The sequence below is a fragment of the Varroa jacobsoni genome, unplaced genomic scaffold (assembly GCF_002532875.2).
Source record: "Varroa jacobsoni isolate VJ856 unplaced genomic scaffold, vjacob_1.0 scaffold_673, whole genome shotgun sequence".
In the NCBI taxonomy this organism is placed as follows: Eukaryota; Metazoa; Arthropoda; class Arachnida; order Mesostigmata; family Varroidae; genus Varroa; species Varroa jacobsoni.
Genome location: NW_019213575.1, coordinates 68,938 through 89,729, shown reverse-complemented (window position 1 = coordinate 89,729; position 20,792 = coordinate 68,938). Strand labels below are relative to the sequence as shown.

At 40.6% G+C, this 20,792-nt stretch overlaps 1 protein-coding gene and 2 long non-coding RNA genes across 4 annotated transcripts in view; 2 read left to right on the top strand and 1 right to left on the bottom strand.

The window, feature by feature from the left end:
• Positions 1 to 8,208, top strand: part of LOC111262549 (uncharacterized) — a 27,426-nt gene extending 19,218 nt beyond the window's left edge. Inside the window, exons 3-4 of the long non-coding RNA XR_002681680.2 lie at positions 184 to 329; positions 8,119 to 8,208. This is a non-coding gene — a long non-coding RNA (uncharacterized LOC111262549). The remainder of the gene's footprint in view (positions 1 to 183; positions 330 to 8,118) is intronic.
• On the bottom strand, positions 2,957 to 20,792 carry LOC111262547 (uncharacterized). 2 transcript variants are annotated; one of them, XM_022836875.2, is made up of 12 exons: positions 18,642 to 18,727; positions 17,819 to 17,948; positions 10,884 to 12,429; positions 9,090 to 10,072; positions 8,563 to 8,880; positions 8,022 to 8,393; positions 7,427 to 7,818; positions 7,096 to 7,274; positions 6,630 to 6,964; positions 6,005 to 6,332; positions 5,663 to 5,802; positions 2,957 to 5,349 (listed from the first exon to the last, which is right to left on the bottom strand). In XM_022836875.2, the coding sequence occupies exons 3-12, from the start codon at positions 12,334 to 12,336 to the stop codon at positions 5,092 to 5,094; spliced, it is 4,758 nt and encodes a 1,585-aa protein (XP_022692610.1). In that variant the 5' UTR covers positions 12,337 to 12,429; positions 17,819 to 17,948; positions 18,642 to 18,727; the 3' UTR covers positions 2,957 to 5,091. The 2 variants fall into 2 exon arrangements, with proteins under 2 accessions (XP_022692610.1, XP_022692611.1); XM_022836876.2 differs by lacking the exons at positions 17,819 to 17,948; positions 18,642 to 18,727 and adding an exon at positions 20,649 to 20,792.
• Positions 18,733 to 20,174, top strand: LOC111262550 (uncharacterized). Its single transcript, XR_015311942.1, has 2 exons — positions 18,733 to 18,819; positions 20,080 to 20,174. It is a non-coding gene; the product is annotated as an uncharacterized LOC111262550 (long non-coding RNA).

Here is a 20,792-nt window from a genome sequence, read left to right as displayed (position 1 = left end):
TAATAGCTTGAGCTCTACGTCTCCGTCGCCGAAAAAACTATTTACTAACAATTGAAAAATGTACATAAGCTAGTATTTTTGTTGGTAAAAAGAGAAATAACTACGTGTATACGCACAATTATGGATTCTAGATATACAGAACTATTCTAAGTAGGCGTTTTTTTGTTTTGTCAATGTATGTAGTTATAGGACAGTTTTTCTAAACGGACGAGAATAACGAGTAGGAAGGGACGAACCAACTAAAAGACGTGTCGTCACCCGCTGTGCCACGCATGGCTTCTACCACAGATTCTGCAGGAAACCAAATTTGTTTGAGTCTCTCGATACATGTAAGTACTTTAGAGGAAAATTGTGATAGATAACATGCCGCTTGCTGCGCCTAGTGCCATCCCTAAAATATCTGGCAGATTTTTCAAATTTCGTTTATAAGGCTTATACGACGCAAACTGTTTCAAATTGTCCCTTTCTGAGATTACGATATTGTGCTGCTGATTTATGTTGATGCAGTTTTTTTCCAGCTGCCGACGAAGGTGAATAAATACGGTGTAATTTTGTTTTTTTTTTTCCAAACTAACCGATTTACACCTCGCGCTCGACTAAAGTAACCTAGCCTATGACAAAAAGTTAAGCTAATTTACTTTAATACACCATTGTTCGCCCAGCTGACAATTGCGCATTAGGAGTATTTATTTATTTTGTCGCTTATAATCTAATATTAGCTTTTTGCTACTGTCATCGCTTCACACGTTTCTTACATCTTTCGTTTGATTTTTCTTTCTAAGTCAGAAACATAGCGTCATAATTATGCGATTGCTACACTGAATGCCGAGCGGATTGATTGCAAACCAATCTACCGCGACTGATAAAAAATACGTCCTTTTGCTGGCACAAGATGCACTGAAATGGAAAAACTTCTCTGAATAAATAACGATATTGAGTGTTATAATTATCTCTCTTTATATATGTAGTTCATATTGGTTATTAACTATGAATAGAGAACATCAACAGTGTTTGCTTAGACGTCATATAATAGTCTCCCACGTGGCGAATCAGCGAAGAAATTGCCACAGAAACCAATGGCTATTAGAACATAGATGAGCGCCTTTCTAGCGTCGTTCCTAAATCTTTAGATATAAAGCAATAACAGAACAGTGGCTATAACATAACACCATGGCCGTTTACCTCCGTCTTTACGATGGATGTATCAACGATGTTATTAACAATTTCATCATTATATATACATAGTAGTAGCGGTAATAAGCGACTGTGCTGTCGAGGCTAAGAAATAACAACATATTATTCAAGCGAAACACGATGTCGTTTATATTTTTTTAGACTTCTTTTTCGTCGCCGTTTTTGCATCCGCGTTAAGCTCTCGACTTCTGTTAAAAAGCCGTTTCGCCAGGTGTCGTACGGTAATCATGTGACCCCCCATTTGGTGTCAGCGCACATCTTGCTAAATGTATCGAGAAATGGAAGAAAGACCCTTATGTTGGCCTGGTCTTTCATTTGCTATTGCAACAATTTTGTGTATTCAGCATATGCTCTAGCGCCTTTTGCTACTTTTGAGAATAGACGTTAGTGAGCATCCATGAAAGGTTCGAGCTTTCATCGTTGTTGTGTCGGTCAATTCCTTGATTTTTACACACTTTTGCTGGTTTCAGCGCATACCCACATACGCCCATGCACACACAGACCTGAGCTCAGAGGTGCTTGGTGGAAAGTACCGTATCTACAGAAGAATTCTACTGGAAACTGGATTTTATTATTATAACCCTGATGGAAACCGCTGGCTTTTCTCGCATCTCAAAAGGCGTAGCTGATCACTAAATGTGTAACCGAGGTGTTAAGATTGAGCCATCATTCAAGTGATGTTGTTAGGTGCCGTTTAGGATGTGAGAATCGCTAAAGGTTGTAAGGGATTCAAGTATTTATCCTACGTAAGTAGTAACTATGTCGTTAGATCAAATACTGATAATACGACTATTATACTTCTTTTACATCAACGATATTAGGTGTAGATCATTAGCAATTCGCTGGCGCAATGAAAATTTCTTAACACGACTTCTTTTCTTCGTTATGAGTTTCTATTCGGAGTAGGGTCCGGTTTAAATTTGAGGCATTCTCGTTATTTATCTATTTGTTAATACCGAAATCACCCTTGAACGCCCTCAGTGTACGCTAGTTCCTTACATTTTATTAGAAAGTTCTCCTCTGAATAGGTCTCCTTTTGAAATTATACTACGTTTATTTGCATCTAAACTATGGACGTATGTATGCAGTATTTAATTTAAGGATCAATGGTAACGCATGTTTTTAATATTCAACGCGGTCAGCATACCAAAGACCTGATTTGAGACAAACAAAGAGATAAAGCATATTTTGATCCTGAATAACTGAAATTTCTTAGCAAGAGTCTCTCTCGTAACTTCGTAGAAGTCATCTGCTTCATGTGCCTTAACCAGCCCGCAAGCTCATCGCTCCCGGAATACCAACTATATTAAGGTACACTAGTATAGTAAAATGAAAGTGCCTGGTTAACTCGAATAATGCATAACGTGATCCGTTCTACGGAACTTATCATTACACATAATGAAATTTTTATATATAAAGCGAGTCAGGTCTCTATCCCAAATCCAAGTTTATACATACGTAGGACCGATCAATCTCGGCAACGGCAAGAAAGAGTTTTTTTCACTTTTAGTCATAAGACTTAGCGAAACAAGACTCTTTATTGAAAACCTCATGTCTAAAAGATGTGACGTTTCCATTTTCAAAAATACAGAAGAAAGCATTTCTGACTGGTAGCATCTATGGTGCCCGCGATTGGTAAGGATCAGGTCGAGGGTGTCTTGATTAGTGCCAATGTTTTTATGTATGGTAGGATTCTTCATTGTCGGCTGCTCAGACGGGGGACAGCCACTCGCTTCCGATACGAAATTATAAATCGTTGTCATCGTTGTTTACCGCAATAGTTTATTGTCGTAAATTCAGCTATTTCATTAATTGTTGTAGGTCGACCATCTTTTACATATGTCTGTTATTATCATCATCATTGTTATTATTACTATTGTGTGAATGCCTCTATATAAAGCGTATATAGAGTCTGTCATAGTACAAAAAGACTCCCTTTCCGGTCGCTTGTGTCGGCGTCTATTTTCCCTGTCTTGTTTTCTTGCACTCTCACACTCTTCATCCATTTTTCTATACGACACCTTTCTGCAATTGATCTACATTTGTGTATATCCATTGTGTATATCTATTCATATTTATATTTTATATACTGTGTATATATTTATATATATATGTATATGTTACAATGAGTCAGTTGCCTTTTTCTAAAATCAATGGCCTTTCTTCCTATCAATTCTGATAGTCGCATAGTGATGCACACATAACAAATTCAAGCACACCTACATTTATGTGTGCGACGTCTGCATCCTGTCGTTCTCTTTTTTTCATTTTTCTGAGACTTTATACAATGCAATCCACGATGACAGATAATTGCGGTAGACTGCGGTTTGCAACTTTCCCCTTAATTTTTTTTTCGGAGCTATACACGAGAAAGCGAAAGGCAAATAATGAAGCTATGGCTACTGTTGAAAGTGACGAACACAGCGCTTACAAAAAAAGACTGAACACCCTTTTTGGACTCTATAACAGAGGTCGCCACCATGGACTTTTGGCCATACTAATGTCTCGTATAATGGTTCTGATATTCGTATTGGCTCTGATGACAACAAGTAAATGAAGCTCATTGATAACTGAAAAACATCGTGCGTGTGGAAGACGATAAAAACCTAAAGAAAACTGAGATGTTTCGGGTACATTTGTTTCAGATCAACCTACATTATGTCGCACGATGCATATTATTTGCTCTTATTTCCGACCGTTGGTCAGTTGTAGTATCGTCCTAAAAGCAAACGTTACTTTCCTATCGAACAATCGAAGGAGATCCGATGCTTACATTGTCTGGACCAGCCCATCTAATTCTACTTCGTTATTTTCCATTTTAGTGTTTTCTTTGTCGACAACCAGCATACTCACGGTGGCTGTCAGCGTAACGTTATATATCTTTGCTTTGTTGTGTTTTTATTTCGATACAAGCTAAATACAATTAATATAGAAACGTACTGTTACCTTCGCCGACCTTCGGCATCGATCCTTGACCGAGGCTATTTTGTTCCCCCTTGTATATTTGTGTGACTCAAGCACGATTCATTTGCTCTGTTAATCTTTGTCCGATCCTCCATATTTCTCCTAACATAATTCACCATACGAAAGCACACCATTCAGTTAGTCAGTCACACGAATGATCATAGACCCAGCGTTATCAGCATCATCCCCATAACGTTCAACCTAACAAATTCGTCATCAATCGTCAACTACCTTCATATCATACCGATTCTTCACATATATTCATATGTCGTCATATTCCTATTTATATCGACTGACGACCTGCTTGTCTCACTGGTCGCTGGTCAGGTAATAGCATTGAATCGCCTCAAAGTACAACACAACTACAAGCTTATTCCTTCCTTTGCCCCAAAACCCAGTTACATTCTTCTTTATGCATAAATCCTTATTTTTGTAACTCATTCTCATTCTTCCAATTCTGTGACTATACTGTGGCACGATCCCAGAAATCGCCTTTTTGACTTAACTGGACATAGCAGGGTTCGACGAGATGGCTGCTGTTTGCTGCTACTAATAAAACAAAACACATCCCAATTTTTTTTAAAAGACATATTTTTCCTTAGTAGCCATTTGGCCACCGTACGGCCTTAAAAGTTTTGTCATTACGGCAAGATGCCAAAGATGCTTGATGCCTTTCCTGCTTACTCCGTATCTCTAGACGTCCCTTCTATTTTCTATCTAAATAGATTAATTTACTAAATTCGACGACCGGTTTGATAATAATGGTCATTGCCGTTGCTTCTGTTGTAGGGATTGAAGCGAGCCCACATACGCGCTCTTATGGGCGCTCAAGCTCAAACTCATTGCTTGACGATGAAGGTCGAAGCTACTTCAACAGATGCCTCTTTGTTATTCACAGTCCAAGCTCGCCCTGTATTCTGTTTCGCGCATATTCTAATCGAGATCAACATCGGTGACAGAGGTGTCGCTTGAGCTTGACGAACTAGGCGGGCTGTCAGCTGCTCCGAGATCATCAACGGAGTCTTTTCCGTTCTTGGCATCCTTCGCCAAACCTCCTGATGGCGCCGGTTTAGCCTTCGGCGGAAGCAATCCATGCGCCCGTTCCTTTCTGGCCTTTTCGCGTTTCTCTTTCTTGGTGGGGTCTTCATTCTCATCCTCAGACTCGCTTGAAGACTCAATTTCTTGTTGTACCTATAGATGTGCCATTCAACGTAAATATTAATTGAGAACCACTTTATTAGGAGTCATAACTGCCGAAGTGAGTAAAGGAGAAACAACGTTGCATACCAAAATCTTGCGTAGAATGTCCTAATGTTATCCTATTGGATAAGTTTTCCGAAACGTAGAAGATAATAGCGAAATATGGCTGATTTACCAGCTGTGTAATGTAATCCTTTATGTTTACAAAAAAGAAAAGAGAAACATAGACAACGATTTTTAGATTAACAGCTACATTAATAGGCGGTTGTCCAAATAGATTTTCTTATCATGTGGGTGCACGTACCAGGCCCATATTAATCCACTGCTGCTTGACACATTTAGGTCCCGTTAAGCTGACTTTAAAATCCGAACAGCTCTCAGAACTACGCAAACCCAACTGTGATAGAAATCGTTCCAGCTCTGGATTTACATTCGCTTTATTCCCTGTTAAGGGAATAGATAATGTATACACTTAGTTATGATAATCATGTTCTCCTATATTTTACTTTAGTGGTTCTTTAAATATATTTACTGTAGGTTCGACGCTTTTGACAAAGATATGACGCCATTAAGCAATGCAGAAAAACGGTATTTTTCAAATTTTCCTTCTTTCTTATAAGAAAAAAAATGCAAACAGATAACCTACCCTTGGCCTGTTTCGGTACACTTGTTTTAACGGGCGTACTTCCAACCGAATTTGAGGATGAAGTGTTAAACACTTCCGTAAAAGGCTCTCCAACAACATCCTCAAATTTCTTGCCGCTTCCGGCGTTGCTGGTAAACCCGCTGCCAGAAGGTTGCGCTGGTTCAGGCTCAAAGTCAGCCCCACGCTTACGCTTGGCACTCGTAGCTCCGCTGGTCGCTTGCACCTGTTGAATCTGCTTCACGGCTGCTTTACGCTTTCCGAGCTCAATTGATGCGCCCTCCTCAACGCCGCATTCGAGCACCAAATGCTTGACTAAAGAATTTCCATCCTGTTCATTGAAAAAACAGTCGTATATTGAAACTCCGTTGATATCTGTTTTAGCGGAAACTCCCATTAGAATCCGCTATGTTTACCCGGATTATACGCTTTACAAGTGCCATTTATGGTGCATCTAAAACAACTGTTACTATATATAATTGAAACATACGGCACTTATCTACAAAGCAAAATGGTCAATTATGTTTTAAAAGCTGTCAAGAAACCCCGTAAAAAGCTACGTACTTTTAAAACAAAATGACTAGACAACTACCATAAATTTCAAGCATTGAATATACTTTGTACATACCTCGAATTTCTCATCGCATTTCTTGCACCTTCCAATGAACTTTTCAGGCGCATGTTTGTTGTCAAGTAGGGGCGTGGAAACGATAAATTTGGGCACGGGCCGACCTCGTTGCGCGTGCATTTTGAGCATATGGCCCGTGAAGCTACTCTGACAACATGTGAAAAAGTGGCACTCGGTGCACCGTAAAACACGCACGAAATGATCCTCGGTGATTGGTCGCTGGCATTCCCGACAGTCAAAATCCTCGACATCCTCCGGTAGTCGTAACGATGGAACCAACCAGTTAACCGGCGCGTCCGGTTTTTCATCATCGGCAATTTCAATAGATTCGCCCTCTGTAGCGTCAAGTGTATAGCATATATTTAACCGCCACGGTTATTTTGAGAACCATTCCAAAAAGCCAAATACAAACTAAACTATGACAGAATTCTATAAAGTCATTAAAATTTCGAACCACATCTCTTACCCTTAGCAGGAGGTAAGTGTGGCTTTTTCCGTGGCTGATGGACAAGAACTGGTTTCTCGCTGCTCCATCCGCATCCGTTAACTTTGCCCTTACCCGCGAGACCCTTTCCGTGGCACTCCTCACGGTGTGCGCGCAAATCTTTCTGCTTTATGAACGGCAATGAGCACTGACTGCAGGTCCTATTATTTTAATTAAAATTAAAAAAAAACATTGAATAAAACACATAGCTCCATTGTTTGGCAAATGGTACAGTTGGGCATAGCATGCACTAAAAAACATGTGTGATATTAATTCACTGTTTGTATCACTCTACTTTTGTTACGGTTTTTACCTTGGTGTGTTGTTCATGTGTTTGAAGAGATGTGAATAGAATTTGGTTGTTCCTTGAACTCCAGTGACCACTTGTCTTGCTTGGCAATAGTAGAGATCGAGACAGAAGGGACACTGTAAAGCATTGCACCCCGAATGTCGCTCCCGAAAGTGATCGATGACGTGATGTTTGAACGACGAGCGGAAGTGACAGATCTTACAGACAAATGGCATATCTCTAGCACAGTGTGTACTTTTCATATGATACACTAACTGTGCCTCATCAGAAAATGCTAGCGAACAAATCTTGCAGCAAAGCCGTTCTGCCTCAAGAGACACTAGGTGAACCTGCTGTACGTGAATTTGACAGTGGTACGGGGTCTCTAAGTCCCGGAAACAGTAACGACAGATAGACTGAAAGTACAAATCAATAGAAGCAAACAAGCCCGTAGTCAGAGACAAATTTTACAAAATCATATATAGCAATTCTCAATGCGGTCTTTTTTGCAGATACTTGACTGTCCTTCGGAGAAATGAGAAATGTTGGAAATCGGGAATTATCCATCATACATCTAAATACGACTATTTACAAACTATGTCTTAGATACTGTACTTACTAAATGCCCAATGTCCGGATTGAATTCCCGATTACTTTCGAGATGCATACTGATGTGTTTCATGATCGAAATGTTGTTCTTGGCGACCTTCTTACAGACGGGACAGCGAAAAAACATTTCGCCATCGGCTATGTACTTCTTGTGCTTGGGAACGTGGCGCTCTCCATCACGCCGTGCGTAGTAGTAGTTTTCCAGAATAACTGTTTCTTCCTCCTCTTCGCCAACGACGGTAACGTCGTCGTCTGAATCGCGCCGCTCTGACAATGGAAGTCGAACTCCCAAAGGGATTTGGCCTCCCGGAGTTACAAATTGAGATGCTACTTGCAAGAGAAACGAAACTCCTTGACGCGAGGTAGGCAATAGTTGGGCAATCTGTAGTCGGCAAAATAAAAGCAACAGATTTGAACACACAATACTTTTATATTGAATAATACTCCAGGGCGAAGTTTTTTAAATGACTATTTAGTAGAAGAGGATCTGGCAAAATATTTTTTTATCGATATTGCATGAAACTCCAAGTGAAGAAGTTAAAAGTACCCACCATTCTCCAGAAACACTCCCGAGGTCCGAAACGACCAAATGCCCGGCGCCACTCGATCTCGTAGAGGAAACCTTCAAGAATGGGTTTGTGGGCACTTTCTAATCGGAAGTTACCGAAGTGGTCCGATAAGTGAATGAGTAAAAGGTTGTCTAAAGTTGGTGTCTCTGTCAGTACTGGTGGAGCTCTCAATGATGCCTGTTCGGCTATCAGGGCCGAGCGCATTACAGGAGAACGCGTGGTTATCAGACCATCACGAGCTATCCAAGCACAAGCGGCTCGAGCAAGGTCCACTTCAGATGTTGTCACTGCAGGAAAAACCTAATAGATAGAGATTGTAGAATTACAGTAAATATCTCGAAGATAATAAGGAAGACACTTGCTTTTATATCAAATTATTCTTATTAGCCAGATAGCGTCTGACTATGGATAATCTATTGTTTCTGATCAACAAAGAGAATTGTTCACAACTATATAACTCATTTACAAACCTTCTAAACAATTTATTTCAATAATCTTGTGTCGCCTACCTTTGCTCTAAACGTATTGGTCTTCCTGTCTATAGCAGCTAGCACCACAAAAGGATCCATATGGGCGGCTGACACCTCAACGATTTCGCCACCAGTGCCGAGTGGCAAGACTCGTTTCACAACATCCTTATGACAAAGCTCCTGGATACTGCGCCATATACTGCGCACAATAAATGTGTCCACGCCCGTCAACTGAGCCGCTTCTTCGCATGAGTGAGCCAGCACCCACGATTTGATCACGTTGAGAAAAGTATAAAGCGGCACTTTTGCGTACCAGCTCAGCAGCGTCTGCTCGGGCCGGAGTACGTTCCACGTATGTTCGCATTTCTTGCACCGCCATACATAACCATCAAGAGCTCCATCGGCCTTTGTTGCCTCGGCGTCGGCATTACACTCGCAAGCGTAATGACGGCTTCGGGCTCCACCGCGCGGAGTTAGGAATCGATGCTTTACCATGAAGGGTACGGGATCAGTATCCAACTGATGGATAGCGAACTCCTCCTCCAGTTGAGTCATCTCAGCCTCGCCCTCATCTTCGAGTTCGCTAAACGGCGCCGACTGCGTCATCACAATGCTCGGACGCAACTGTTCCGAACCTAGAGGTAGCACGGTTACGTAGTTCCAGGCACCCCGGCAAACTTTCGACGTCACAGTTTCGAGACGATAGTGCTCATCGTCTTGTCGCCTTACAACGCCCCCACTTCCGTCATGTTGAGCAGCACTTAGGCGACTTGCTCCCGCACTGTTTGTATTGTTAGCAGTGATGTTAGTGTTGTTTTTGCGATTCATGATTGATTCATATTCGGCGGTTGTCAGTGGCCGGTTATCGAAGGCCAATTGGAGTTTTCGTTTACTCAACTGATGAATTTGATTTGTAATGCTATTGTAACTATGGACTGCCGTTCGGAAGGCATCGATTTGACAGGGCGTTAGGGCTTCCTCAGCGCACTCCATCATTAAGTCATTGTCAATGAGAGCTTTTGCTGTGGACATAACAAGATAAAGAATAAAATAAATGTACATTAAACGAGTAAAATACAAGATACATTGTATACGCCAATGATCAGTTCCTGAGATATGTAATTTTGCTCATCTCGACCTTTGCCAATTATACGTTAAGATATTTATGCAGATATGCTACAACACGGTGCTACGAATAACTAAAGTGTCCACATTTTATAGCATATGATGAAATAAGGCACCAAACCGAGACATTCTCTTCAGCAGATATAGCTATGCAATTTGCAAAACTTACTATAATTATCGACTACTCTTATGTAAAATAAAATTTGGCGATTTGCAATTAATGTTGGATGTAAATAAAAAAAAAAGGTATCTAAAAAAGTGGTAAACAAATTCTAATAAATTATGGCTGTTCGGCGGCCATTTTGCGTTCGATAGGTTTATTATTTCCATCCTTTTTTTTGGCTATTGGAAATTTTTACCCTTCAAGTCGATGCTTATAAAATACCTAACAAATAGATCTTACAGAATAATTTGGGTACTTGTTAAGGTTAAAGAAGACCGAAAATAAATAATAAATATGGTTAGACCAACAGTTTGCTCGGTTAGCAGGACTTGCTTACAACCGATATTTACTAGTGTCAAGAACCACAAATACAATGATTACTTAAGTTAAATATTAACTATTAATATTAAATATTAAATATTAATAGTACGTTAAGACCTTAAAGTGGTTAGTGAACAAATATATTATTGTACGAAGTATAATTTAAGCGTTAGTAATAATATAATTATTGTTTACTAGATACACACGTATCCGTTTTTACTTACGCGTCGTACAGTACGTCAACCTGGGTCTCTTGGTGGGTGATGCTTTCCTCTGGGCAATTTTACTTGAAATTCCGTCGCCCGAGTAATCCTCCCCATCGCTGGCTGCCATCGCGGCGAGCGTTTCAACGCTCAGATTGGACTTGACAACAGTGTTAGTGATTTTTCGGGCAGCTAGTCTGGCTGCGCTCCTTCGCGATGAGCGGACCGCCGACTTATCGTCCTCTTCGCCAGTGTCTTCGTCCTTCAAGTCCACGTCGACGCCTAACTTGCGCAGCTCCTTCTGAAGTCTGCCGCGCATCTTTCGGTGTTCACTAGAGCCTGTGCCCGAGTCAGATGGCGGTGTCGCCGCCTTCGAAGGCGTTGCACCCGAGCTTCGTCGGCTACTGCGCGGAGACCCAGATGGAGAGTCTGTGCTCTGCTTGGCTTCGTTGTCCTTAGCTGCGGCCTTGGACTCCTCTCTCTTCGTCGTCATTTCATCCTTAATGACCACGGCCTCCTTATTTTCGTCTTCAGTTTTAACGTCGACTGTCTTACTTGCTTGCTCTTCTTTTACAGTGGCTTTATCTTCTCTGTCATCTGCCATCTTCATCCTCGTCTTGTTACTATCAACTTCATTTCGTTCACTAGAAGCTGTAGCGGCAGTGGAAACTTGCCTTTGTTTGTCAACTTCCTCTTCGACCTCGTTCTCATGGTTAATGGCAGACTGAGGCTCTTCGAAATTAGTGGTCGTTGCTAGGGCCGCTTCACTATCAATCTCCATTGGCTCTCCCGCGAGCTTTTTTGTCCCACTCAGATCCTTATGCTCTTCCTTTTCCTCTTGTCCGTTGTCAATTGTGTCCTCATCGTCGGGTGGAGGTTCGGGGGTCTTTTTTGATTCGTCGACCTTTGGACCAGCGATTGCAGGTAGCTTGTCTTCTAGTCCGCCTTCTTTAGACGTAAGAGCAACAACAACAGCTGTTTTCTCAGTTTTGCTATCAAATACTGCTGTCGTAGTTGCTTTCTTATCACTAAGGGACACGTCTGTAACCTTTGTTTCTGACGATGCAGAATCCTCCTTAACGCTAGGTTTGTCCTTCGATGTGTCGTTTGTTCCTCCTGCTTCCGGCTCACTGTTAGGCTTCGTGTTCGCTTTACTACCCGAGGCAGCAAAGGAATCCTTTTTGGTTTCAGTTTCCCCAGCTTCATCGGGTTCCATAGATTCTTCCGCATCCTTGTTTGCTTCAGCACTTTTTTTTTCCTTTGACTGAGTCCTATCCCCTTTGTTGTTTTCAGGAATATCAAGAACTGTCACTGCGACCCCTCCGTCAGGATCTTCAACATCTTCATCGCCCCCACCTCCTTCACTTTTCTTAGCTGTTTTTTTGCCAGAGGCATCCTTGTCGTCGGTATCTTTTTTAGCAGCAGCGGCTGCTGCTGATGCTCTCTCCGTGCTGACACCCTCCGCGTCTGCCATACCGCTTAAACAAACAGGGCCTAAAGTTACCTTAAGCCCGTGCCTACCAGAAGACAACCAGTAGAGCTACTCCAAATATTTAGCAGTAACAGTCTTAACAAAAAACAACAGACAATAAAGAGAACAGTTAGTAGCAAGTTCTAAGGTATCCACTCGGCGCTTCTGTAAATATATCTCATAATTCTAATGGGTTGCTTTAATGTAACGTTCATAAATCTGAAGTGAGCTCAAAAGTTAAAGACCTCAGTGCTTTTCTGGCCTAATATATGTATAAGGTATAAATATTGAATCTAAACCGCTCGCCGAATATTGCTATAGGAAAGTAGCTTTCGTAACTCAAGACTATAAATTGGTGACATTAAATTGTCCATGCTAGGAGAACCACACATGAAAAAAGAATTTCTAATTTCTTGAAACTATCAAATTTTTAAGAACATATGTTGTCTACAAGAGTCTCTGACGGATGCTTAGATCTTCAAAGACAGCTGTCGACTGTCACATCGGGAAAAAAGTGGGACTAGTTTTGATTAACTGACCCAGTTCGGAGTTAACTGCATAGGAAAATAGCAATATCAACATTGCGGGCCTTAACAAAAATGACAGCACTACAATGACGAAAAGACACGTGCAAATTAAAAACATCAACACAACTTCACCAAGCATGTCTCAAATACCTATAGTCGAGACCATTGTACAATAGAACATTCTGTGTACAGAAATTTTGTTTAATTTGATGCTTTTTTGAAACCCGATACACAATCTAGCTTTATAAAACAGTACTACATAATACGTTTGCTTGTAGTATCAATGTAAGCCGCACTCGATTCTTGTAATAGCTTGAAATTTTTTAGTATGTTTAGGTTAGAAAACACATGATTCCTGATTTCTGACTCACATGGGAATAGAATTCTTATACGTATCGATCGTAATCCATCTGTGCCGTATGTTTTCATTTACATAAGGCAGCTTTACCTGGCTTTTCAATTTTAACGTAGCATCAGAACAACGTACGACTGCGTAACTTATAAAATTTTCTCGGTGTCAAAGCTACTATCACAACATCTGCGTTAAGCCATCGAATCGTCTAGTATTCAGAATGATCCTGTATAACTAAAGCATTTTTTGTTACACTGTCAACATATTAGTTAACTATAAACCCAACTGTCTTAACTAGCCAGCAATGCGCGAACATTAACTACGTTACCAGTGTAAGAGGCATGACCTGAGGATATAGTAAGTGTTGGACAACTTACACATAATAAAAATCTAAATTAGTTGATTAATCGATGTAAAAATGTTAATTAAGGATTAAAACACATTCAGTACAAAAATATAGACAGTGCAACTATGTTAGCAGCTACGAAAAAAAAAACGTAGATGTGATTGTACCATAGGTCCTTTGGCTGATACCTTATGAAATAAGTTTGCTGAGATGAACGACGAATTTTTTAGTGGCCTAAGTTGCCTTTGCAGAAAGTTTACTTATTTGTGTGATTTAACTCAGTCTCATGACACTCACAGCCCGATAGGATCTTTCAAAAAGTTGGGGTTATCTGCGTCAAACAGATTCCACTCTGATATAGTTATTAGGCAAGATGTATCTAACCATAGTATGCTGATAGCACATTTCTATGACTTATATGCCCTGGTGATAATGACAACTAAATGAAAACTAATATATAGCATTGCAACTAAAGTTGACGTATCTAATTAGCTTTATGAAATCGCACAAGAATTAAACGAAAATTATGGAATTAATAGAATTATTATTACTAATTGTTAATTATTATTCTATAAATAAAAATACTGTATTCCAAAGCCATCGGTCGATAACAGATCTATTAGCTAGCTAGTGAACAGTTTCGAGACACTATCGTATCTCCTGTAAACGTTAACTATCCCGAACTGTAGGTCACTAGCATGCAGAAAGATTTCTTTCGTAATTAACATGTCTAGGTTTGTATATCAGCCTCATATAATCCGTCCTTTACCCTGTACCGATAACGATCGCCAGTGATACACGTGAAAAGTGCAATCAATTTAAAATGAGGCCATATGAAATGGGCATACGCCGAGTTCAAACTTTTGTTGGAAGCGCCACCAGCTTACCATTGTTATTTCAAGAGCTTTGTCTGCATTTTCAGTTGTACTGCAATAATCGAAAATGCTGTTTGTCCATTAGTAAGTATCTTGTCAATCTCGCCGACTAATGTTGGCCATAGATAAAAGACAATCGGGGTTTCAACATGTGAAAATCAGCTAAGAGCTCTCAATCGCCTCCGCGTGTTGTCCATCGCTGTTGCCACTTGAAAAATTGCAAGTCCAAAAATGTGGTTGAGGATTGTCTAACGCGCGATCCACCGGGCGAACTACTCTGTAGTTTTTGTAACAGAATAAACCACAATACGCGCGCGAACGCACTAATCGAAGTTTTCACTCTACGACTAAATAACATTATTATAATAAAGCCATAACTAACGACATCAGTGGCATCGATGACAATTTTCGTCATAAACTCGTTAATAAATATTTATAATAATTTTGTAAGTTATACGCAGCTGTAAAGAAAAGGGCGCGCAAATTCGAATGAATTATCGTATCGACCAGTTTTTCGTTTCTAACAAACCACGAACTTGACCTAAAAGCTGTTTTAATCTACGCGAAGTTTTCCTTTTCTTGATTAAAATACAAAAACTTATCCCTAAGACAATAGCCGCTTTTATAAACCATCTCAGAACGTAACCTAAGTAATAAATCCAACGACATAAGATGACACAAAGATAGAGACCACTTCATCCAGTTCTCATCAGTTTGCTCACATTTTTAGCTACCTTTACTATTTTATTGCTAAAACGACGTTTAAATGCTGTCTTACGCATTTTCGAAGCGGAGGCAGCGCAAGAGTGACAGCACCGTCGGCCACGCTTGACACTCCCCACTCCTTGCCAGTCTCCCTAGTGAACCAAAACAAAACCAGTAATAAAAACGGGCGATAGACAACCAAGACACTTAAGAAAAACTCGTAGTGAATTAAGGCAGCTATTATTCTATGTAAACGATAATTGTGGTTCTTTATACCACCACTTTATATACAGAGTAATAATCAAAACTCCAATGTCCAATACAAATAAAATCAAATTCTATTACGCTCTTCTAAGCTAGGCTGAACTTTAGTACAGGTGAAAGAGCATAATTTAACCATTAATGTAGCATGCTTGAAATTACAAAAGAAACCTATTCAGTTTATTTTTATAAAAAAATAAGCACAATGACCGAGCAATGTAGGAGATCCCCATATTGACTTCTTGACGAGGCTCTGTTCAGATCTACTTTTAGCCGACTTTTTTCTGGTAAACCATGAATACTAAAACTTTCACACATAAGGAACAACAAACGATAAAATTATCCATAGTCGATTCAATCCAGAACCTCAAAATACATGGTAACTAGCACTGCTGAAAATCGTTCATTTTAAGCCAACAGACAGTTCAGTCAGCGATTTATAGATTATTTCCGACTCCACTTCTTTGGTTTCTACAAATATTAATGTTCTACAATCTCCCACATCAAATTTACCTCTTGCATGATATTTACATTCATATGTGCAAAAACGAAAAATTATTCGTAGTAGTCACTATTATATTCATTTGATAGTAATGACAATTGTGATTTTGCTAATCCGCCTGATAAGGTTGCGGCCAAACAACTCGTTGCCGTCCTTGCCAAATCCTCTGTGCCACCATACTCAACAACCGTTACAGCAAGGATCAGTCACGCAGAGAGTCACGCAGTTGGGGATTCTTTCCAGCACTGCGCGTAGTTGTTGATCATGCAGCCCAATGGGCGTACCAACGCCCTTCCGCAGGAACGAAGTTAGGTGATAATAAAATTTATAGGTACATTGAATAGGGGTAACCCTTTTATTATGTTGATCGAGAAAAGGAAAAATTCTTACAAAAGCTTTGGCGCGTGCCCTCGTTATCTTTTTTCTACCTGTTTTTCTGTCTTCCTTTTTCTATGACTCAATCATTCAAAGTATAAAATCCTAGAGCGTGCCAAAAGCGTCTATGCTCATTAAATGGCGCAGCACCCCCTGTTCTACCACCTGGCAACGGTGGTCGGTAACAGGCAAGGAGTGGGGGTTCTTGTAACAGCAGCAGCAGTGGCAGCTGCACTTGGTTACATTGACGCTCGTGAGTCAACAGGCGACTAAGGCGAACGAATATGAGACACGCTCGGGCACAGAACTGGCATCCTGTCGTCTACTTTCCTCTTCGCAACAATCCCTACAAGAGACGCAGGACGGGTTTTCGAGAAACCCTCATCTCGCCTGTGCTGTGGTGAGCGAGAAAGCAAAGGGCTAAATGCATCATGTACATGCCCAATCATGGTCGGGCAGATAAAAGAGAATTGCCGAACAACAAAGCATTTTGCAGATCAGCTGGGCCGTAAGTGCTTGAAAATAAAATTATGAATGAATGCCGGAATCTTAGCGCTTGTGATACTGAGGACTTTATTTAAGGTCAAAAAGACTATTCGCCAGTTAAGCCCAGCCTGAAATTCGACTACCTCCCTCTAGCTCCTTGAAGCAATCTCGAGCAAATGCAACGACAGAAATATTAAAATAGTAAGAACAAAAACACGAATAACAAAACAATGATGACGTAAAGAAGTAAATAAATTTGGCCAGATCACAATTGGAGAGAGCGTCAACCGCATTTATCTTACGCAGTGCGGCATCACATTACCCGATTTAAGGAAATACTATAGCTTTATCAGCTGCTTGGGTAAAGGCCCGTGAGTTAGCTTCGCAGAGGAGGTTGTAATCATTCATTTAGGCGTCAGACCTACGCCATGTGCAGATAAACATTCATCACAAAATAAATACGCATTAACCCATATTTACATAAATATATGAATAAATATATAGTGTAGAAGATAGCACGTTCTTTTATCTACTGAATATTTTCTTATATGCTTGCCTTCGATTTTTTTTACCGATCGTATAGCGTGTGAAGTAAATTTTTTTCTTTGATTACTGCTTGCCTTACGAACAGAATATTTATATTGTACTAATATTCCCAAATTGCTTGTTTTCCAGCTTGCTTCAACTGACCAATTTCATTAACCAAACCATATCCGTGCAGTATTCGATGGCACTTTATTTCCCTTTCTCTAGCGAGTATTAATATTGTTATTACTACTATCATTATTTTCATCGGACAGAGGTGCGAATTACAGGTCGTAGCCCGCAGCTCCACTGTATTCAATCTGTTGTACAATACAACACCCAGCACACTAATGTAATACTTCTATGAACAAACCTATTACGCCAACTATATCTTTACATGGTTCACAGTATGTACATTAGGTTTGTACGAAAGACTATGCCGACCAAGAATCTGCGGTTAACTAAAAAACATATCTACCTAGTGCTAACAGTTGTACTATAAAACATAAGAACACTTGAACGCTTGCTTACATGGTTGTCCTTTTGCGAGGCTCGTCAATTGCTACTGTCGTTGTTCTTGTTGTTGTTGTTGCTGCTGCTGTTGTTGTTGTTGTTGCTACTCCTGCCACTGCCCCTTATTTCACTGCTACTGGCCAATATTCTACAGCACATATGTATATGTGTATATATGTGTGAGTATGTTATCTATATATAAATATAAATATATAGAGGACAAGAACATAACACAGAGGGGGTGGAGGAGGGGCTGTTGTATACGGGACGGAAGGATAACTAGCCAGTTACCGCCGCCGTAGGCCAGACCAACCAACCAGTCCAGCAGTTAAGTAAGGTACCGGCGTCAAATCCGTGTTCCCTCCCGGCCGTTAGTGAGGTAGCCGAGCGGGTTGACGGGCCGCTGTTCGCACTGACGGTGTACACTCTTCGCTGAAGCTTCGCTCAGGCACTCCGCTACTGCACCACTAACAACACTCCTTGCTCGCATACAACACAGCACAACTCCACCACTACTACAGCGATGGCAGTAGCAGCAGCAGCAGCCTAGCCAGTCGACCAGCCGCATAAGACGACAGCAGCAACAATAGCAGCAGCAGCAGCATTCAGCACGCAGCAACAGCAGCAATTCTTCTCACAGAAGAGCCGCCATAGCCACGGTCGGTGGCAGCAGCAGCAGCAGCATCGTTACGCCGAGCACGGCAGCACAGCATATACATGCAGCGACACAGCGGCCACTGAACACAATCGGTCTACAGCCAATCACACATCCACAACGAATTGCAGAGGTAGCATTAGTACACGTCGTAGCAGGTACGGTAACAGCAGCAGCAGCACTCACCTTCTCACCTGAGTGATCGGCTGTGGGTGACTTCGTTAAGTTCTTGTTTATGTTCGTACGTGACGACTAGATGCGGCGTGGAAACCGATAGTGTTCAAGCTAGATGGCACTTAGGTCAGCTTTCAAACGAGCACCACCATCGTCTGCTACTACTGCTGCTGCAGCGCTCACAGCAATGGCAAGTAAATACACCCAGAAACCGGTCGGAGGACGACAGCATGGAGGTAGCACTAGCAGTAGCAGCAGTATATAAACACGTATAGAGATATCTATAGCTAGTAATAATCGTTGTCGTAGCTGCAGAATGCACTTGCTTGTTACTCACAATTTGTGATGCTGCTAGGGGTGATAACACAGGCGCAGAACGCTGTGCTATAATGGCTGTGGTTACATCGGTAGTATTATCAACATCAGCCTTGAATGGCCGTTACTAACAGCAATGTTGCCATCAGCACCAGTATCGGAAGGAGCGACAGAACTATGCTGTGGCGCGACACAAAACGACACCAACAGCAGTAGCAGCAATAACGAACAACCAACACTGGTGCTGTTGGTGACTTTGGTGATGATGATTTTGCCCGTTTGGGAGAGGGTGGTGCAATAACAAAATAACTCGGCGGGTCTTTTTGCCTTTCAGCTTGAATGTTATTATTACTTTTATTAACCAAGTTATTAATGGAGATCATTACATAAGCGAATTTTCCAACAATTCTTTTTTTAAACCTGAATATTTCCTGTGAACATGTAACAAACCAAACTACGATAAGTGGTTGATGTGTGTTCTGAAAAAAACATTTAAGCTACAGACGCCCAGTAACGATGTAAAACAAGGAAGAAATGGATTACTTTGAAAAGACTGGCAAGGTCTTACCCTCTGAAAAATAATCTACCTGCCTATAAGAAGGTCTTATAGGCAAGTAGATTTTTTCACATTATATATATATATATATATATATATAACTCGACTGCCTGCACGGCTTGTCGATGTATGGGTTATCTGAGTGATTCGTTTAATTCTCAACATGGCGTTGTTAAGTTATTGCAAGCACACACATAGATAGCTCTTATCCATTAGCAGTAATCGCAGCTGTTGAACGTGTGCCGGTTATGAAAACAGCCTGCTAAAATAGCTCCGATTTATGCCGAACACTCCGTATATATGTGTGTGCTTGCATAATGGATAAGAGCTATCTAAGTTGAACAAACCCATCATGGTGAGAACAAGAAGCTCATCTTTGTAATACTGTACGATGTCGTTGAACTTAAGCAACAAATAATAAAACTGCTTGGTTGTTTCAAATTAATGATCTTCATTGCTTCTTCCGAAAAATTCAAGAAAAATTTCCACCACTTGGGGCATAAGGTTTACAACAAAGTTTAAATGAAAAGGGCTCAAAAGTTTACGAAAATAACGCAAAAGTATCTCTGATTGTTCCAGAATATCGACGCAGAGATTAGGCAGAGCTGACAAGACGGACGCGTTTATCGGGATTAGTTAACCAAATAAACTTAAACGATGAACTGTTTTTAGGTTCCTCAAGTCTTTTTGCTATTTGACTGTTTCAACTTTAGATTTATGGGGCCTTGGGGTACTATGACCAAATTTTAATTACGCTTAATTTTTTAATGTCGACCATGTTCGAGCGAGATTTCAACCAGTGTATACGTACCTATGTACCGTGGCCAAAGGCAGTTTCTATCGATGATTGCAAATGGTTTTAGGTTGTTTTTCTAGGTGTAGCTTGGACGATTAAAATTGAGTTCTTGAAATAAATGATCTCCCATTTTGTCCTGGATATTATATTGCTTTAATATAAAGATGATAAATGATGTTTGGACAATGCCTAAGTTAGTAGTCGAAAATCGATACACATATGCCCGAGCACTTTCCGAGTTAGTTAACAGGCACTTTTTATAGTATACTCCTGGGGAAATTACAATTTAGGAATATATGCGCGAGGTCCTGATAGGTCGCGTTTCATACCAAGAATCTATTTAATAACGTACCCAAATTTTTATATATTTCCAGTTTATCCACTTAGTACAACATGATACCAAGAAATGTGAAACTGCAAAAAACTGAACAGTTGTCGAAGCCAACTCATATGACGCACTAATCTTAAAGTCTGGCCTCCGCCAGGAATTTCACAA

Excerpts from the sequence above, each read along its gene's own strand:
- LOC111262547 (XM_022836876.2), bottom strand. The coding sequence starts at position 12,336 with ATGGCAGACGCGGAGGGTGTCAGCACGGAGAGAGCATCAGCAGCAGCC. Across the intron at positions 8,881-9,089 it reads CCAATACGTTTAGAGCAAAG|GTTTTTCCTGCAGTGACAAC; the intron begins GTAGGCGACACA and ends TCTATCTATTAG. Across the intron at positions 7,819-8,021 it reads ATCCGGACATTGGGCATTTA|TCTATCTGTCGTTACTGTTT; the intron begins GTAAGTACAGTA and ends TTGTACTTTCAG.